General features: G+C 33.8%; 1 protein-coding gene across 1 annotated transcript; it reads left to right on the plus strand.

The window, feature by feature from the left end:
• The first annotated feature begins 309 nt into the window (after positions 1 to 309).
• Positions 310 to 3,465, plus strand: LOC123924629 (CBL-interacting serine/threonine-protein kinase 2-like). Its single transcript, XM_045977576.1, has 2 exons — positions 310 to 605; positions 1,544 to 3,465. The coding sequence occupies exon 2, from the start codon at positions 1,793 to 1,795 to the stop codon at positions 3,197 to 3,199; it is 1,407 nt and encodes a 468-aa protein (XP_045833532.1). The 5' UTR covers positions 310 to 605; positions 1,544 to 1,792; the 3' UTR covers positions 3,200 to 3,465.
• The last annotated feature ends 1,534 nt before the right edge of the window (positions 3,466 to 4,999 follow it).

Here is a 4,999-nt window from a genome sequence, read left to right on the forward strand (position 1 = left end):
AGCGGTTTGTTGATCACGCATTTGGTCGGGTGCGGGTCGTGTCTCGGGTCAACAGTTAAGAAAAATCAGACATGAATGGTTGTATATGGGCGGATGCGAGTCACTAAAATTCTATCTCTTCATAACCGAAACCGATCGAACAAGGAGGTGTAAAATATATTCTAATATATATTTTAGATCTATTTTAATTTCTTCTTCTCTTCTATTGGATCTACAGATTTGAAACAAAGTAACTGAATCTCACATTCTTTATTTTTTTTTTATTTAGTTCTTCTATCATTTAATGTATTATACGTACGAGGTATAGAATTATTTGAAAATTACTAAGATGAAGTAATACCAGAGTTGAGAGTTGTTCATTATCAGAAAAGTGATACCAGTTGTAATAACAAGTTAATTGATTAGAATTTTTTATTTTATTTTTTTGGCAAAAGAAAAAGTTGAAATAGTTAATTGTTTCAAAAAGAAAAAATTGTAATAGTTAATTATTATATTCATTTTCATCTCACAAAAGTTCAGCATCATCAAAAAAGAAAAGAAAAGAAAAGAAAAGAAACTTTTCTTCATTTCCTTCTCTGCGTTACTGCATCTTCTCAATTCTCAAGGTTAGGTCTACTACTTTCCATTATTCATTTTATGTTTTTTTTTTGTCTGTGTTTTGATCCTGTCTAATTAGCGGTTTTATTGCTTTAGTTCTAGTATTTTCTGATGATTTATGCGCATAAAGTTGTTAATCCAGTGTAGTGAATTTAGTCTTGAAACTTAATTTTAGAGATTAATTTTTAAGCTAGAAGCTAATTAACCACTTAAGTCAAATTTGTGTGTTTTGGTTGCAAACAATCATCGAGTGAGAGAGTGAGTGAAGTTGAGAGATTAGTTGATTTTGGATTTGGAAATTTGATGCTTGAACTCTAGAATTGTTGTTGTTGGCATTCAATTTTCATTTATAATTTTTGAAGATCATATATATATTTTTTCATTTACAATGGAGTTGAGATCGAACACAAGACATCTGACATACCCAAATCTCTCACCACTTAACCAAACCTAGTGGCTTGAAGATCATATATTTTGAAAATTCTGAAAAATACCCTAATATAAAAACACTTGACTTCAGATCCAATTTTAACTTTGTGATCAAAATCACACTTTATCAAAAATTCAACTAAAAACTCAAAACATTGAATATTGTGATTCTGATTACTAAATTAAACATATATTATTTCTTAATCAATGTGCAAAACTCACTTGTAAGCTATGAAGCACAAACACTCATTGGATTAGCTGCGTCCCGGAGTCAGTGTCCAACATCGACACGACACCAACACTTGTGTTTACATTGAATTTGTCATTTTCTCAAATTATTAGCGGTGTTGACGTGTTATTGTCAGTGTCTGTATTGTGTTTGTGTCCGGTGTTTGTGTCTGTATTTGTATCCATTCTTCATAGCTTGTAAGTAATAACCAGCAACTCCTTATATACAACAATCAAATGAAACTAAAATTGAATTGAGTATTAATGGTTGTTTGGTTTTGGTTTTCAGAATTCAGACAAGGGACACAAAGGAAAATCAATGTGCTCTGTCTCTAAGAACCATAACATTCTATCCTTGATGCATTGGCACACTGGTTTTTGTTGTGCCTTATTATCTTTTGAATAGACAAATGATAGTGGTTATGTTAGATTCCAGGGTTTAAATCTCGGACCTCCTTCGGTGTCGCATTTAACAAATTCTAACTAGCCAAGGAAGTGCTATTTTAGTTCATATTTCATCCTAATTTTAAGGCTTACTATGGAGAATACATCAAAAGTGTTGATGCAAAGATATGAATTAGGAAGATTACTAGGCCAAGGAACATTTGGAAAAGTTTACTATGGAAGAAGTACAGTAACTAACCAAAGTGTAGCTATTAAAATGATTGACAAGGATAAGGTTATAAAAAATTATCAAGCTGATAGCATAAAAAGGGAAATATCGATCATGAGACTCGTAAAACATCCCAATATCATACAGCTTTTTGAGGTCATGGCTACAAAGAGCAAGATTTACTTTGTTATTGAATATGCTAAAGGTGGCGAGCTTTTCAAGAAAGTATCAAAAGGAAAGCTCAAAGAAGATATTGCACACAAATATTTCAAGCAGTTAATTAGTGCAGTTGATTATTGTCACAGTAGAGGAGTATACCATAGAGACATAAAGCCAGAAAACATTCTATTAGATGAGAATGAAAATCTGAAAGTATCAGATTTTGGTTTAAGTGCTTTTGCTGAATCAAAAAGGCAAGACGGTTTGTTACATACAACTTGTGGAACACCTGCTTATGTTGCTCCGGAAGTCATCAAAAGGAAGGGTTATGATGGTTCCAAAGCTGATATTTGGTCTTGTGGAGTTGTTCTTTTTGTTTTGCTTGCTGGTTATGTACCTTTTAATGACATCAATTTGATGGACTTGTATAGAAAGATAAGTAATGCAGAGTTTAAGTGTCCTAATTGGTTTCCGAGAAATGTTAGGAAACTATTGTGTAAGATGTTGGATCCAAATCCTGACACTAGGATATGTATAGATAACATTAAACAATGTTCTTGGTTTAAGTATGGATCAAATGGTAGACAGAAAAAACAAGTGGAAAACAATACTATCTCTTCCTTGGCTACAAACTCTGTAGCACCGACACATCTGATTGAAGGTGTGTCGGTGTCCGACACCGACACGACACCTACACATGTGACAAATCATTCTGATGAAAGGGATGAAACTGAAAAGCAAGAGTTGGTTGTACCTGTGAGCATAAATGCCTTTGATATTATCTCTCTTTCAACTGGTTTTAATCTATGTGGATTCTTTGAAGACAGTTTTAAGAAAAAGGAAGCTAGGTTTACTTCGAGACAACCCGCATCGATAATTATTTCGAGGATGGAAGAGATTGCTAAGAGACTGAAGATGAAAATAAAGAAAAGGGCGGCTGGTTTATTGAAATTAGAGGGAGTTGATGAAGGTAGAAAAGGGATATTGTGTATTGATGCTGAGATTTTTGAGGTTACTCCATTTTTTCATTTGGTTGAAGTGAAAAAATCAAATGGAGATACATTGGAATATCAGAAAATACTGAATGATGACATTAGGCCTGCGCTTCAAGATATTGTTTGGGTTTGGCAAGGTGAATTACAAGAACAATCTCAACAGTCCGAGCAGCAGTAGCATCAGCATCAGGCAAAGTCAGAAGATCCTTCGTTTTTATTTTTATTTTTGCATTTCCTACTATGCAAATTTTTCAAAAATAATGTTGATTCTTGTTATCTTCCATGTGTTTAATGATGTGCCATGACCTTATTGTAACATAATATTGTGTATCTAATTTGGCTTGTAAATGTTAGTGTCGCATTTTATGTATAGTTTGATGGATAAAAACCAGTCCTAGTGTCTTCTCATGTGTTAAAGACATGAGTATTGAATTGTTTTCATCACCAATCATCATTTGAAATTAATTTTCTGGTTAACAAGTTCTAAAACAAAGTGGCTTCTCATTTGTGAACCTACCAAATTAATTTGTCATTCCTTTGCACTCAAGCTCGTAATTTTAAATTGTAGCCTGCAACCGCAAGTGCAGCCTCATTAAAATGGTTTTAAAGATCTCTGCATCTGTAATTGAGGCTGCATCGGCCGTATTGGCTCATATTCACAATTAGTACCATTTGCAACCACAATTTAAAACCACATTAATGTTGTTAGTACCAAAATATTTTTCCAGACAGTGATAATAATATGTAACAGATTAACTAGACATTAGTTTTTAGTTCTCTATCAATCATTATCTTAATTTGACTTAGATTTAGAGATTGGAATCTAATTTTGTACCACTAATCTATCCCAATATATCATGCTGCCAAACCATGTCCACAACTTTAGTTTTAAAGAAAGGGTCTTGAAGTTTGACAAAAACTACCGATTTTAACAGGAGATTTCGAATTTTATGAATCCGACCGTTCAGTATCACCTAATTGGACTAATAAACAATTGAGAAAAATAATTTTGATCATCGGACTCTGAATGTATAGACAGATCGTAATAACAGTCTCATCGGAATCATAGTTTTAATGAAAGGGCCATGAAGTTTGACAAAATCTACCGATTAAAACCTAAAAAGGGCTAAGACATGGTCATCACAACCAATGTTGGGTTCATGAGTCGTTACGCGGGGGAAAATGACTTATTTAAATATATAAACGAGATGACAGGGAAGGTTCAAACCTGAAATAAGTTGTGCAAGTATAGAAAAAGAGGCCCAAGTCCATACAGGCCCAAAGGCGCCAAGAAAAGAAAGTAGTTTGGATTAAATTTGGTCGTCGGATGGATCAGACGGTGCTAATAGGTTATGGGTAGGAAGGAATCTATGCTGTCTGATGAAGATTAGTGGCTGTTATGGAAAGCTTACCGAGTATTGCAGTAGTCGCACTCGCACAGGTTCATCATGCGTATAAATACCCCAAAACCTCAAAATTCTCTCGGTTTTTCCTTTTCTTTCTCGCTCTTCACTCACTCTTCTCACGGGTCTCTCACTCTTTCTCTCAAAACACCAACCGGTGTTCTTCGATTCCGGTGGCCAACTCCATGTTATCTTCATCTCTCTTTGATAATTGTAACCCAACTGCAAACCCTAAATCCCTAAATTATGTTTTCCCCAAATTTTAATTTTTTGTTGTAATTTCAAGTTATTGTGTTGTTGTAGTGAAGAAATTGGAGTATAAATTTAGATTTGTTGCTACTGGTAGTACTAGAAATCATGTATTTTGGACTTTTATGTTTGCTTGTGAGAGAACAAAAGTAAAGCAAGTGAGATGAAAATATCTAGTAAGAATCAGAAGAGGATGAAAGAGAAGAGAATGCATTTTGAGACTTTTCTACAAGTGAATGAAGGAAAGAGATTGGGAATCAATCCAAGGACAAAAACGTAATCAACCAATTTTCTTTTAAAAAAATTGTTTTTCTCTCTTGTGGGCC

The sequence above is a fragment of the Trifolium pratense genome, linkage group LG4, assembly GCF_020283565.1.
Source record: "Trifolium pratense cultivar HEN17-A07 linkage group LG4, ARS_RC_1.1, whole genome shotgun sequence".
Classification (NCBI taxonomy): Eukaryota; Viridiplantae; Streptophyta; class Magnoliopsida; order Fabales; family Fabaceae; genus Trifolium; species Trifolium pratense.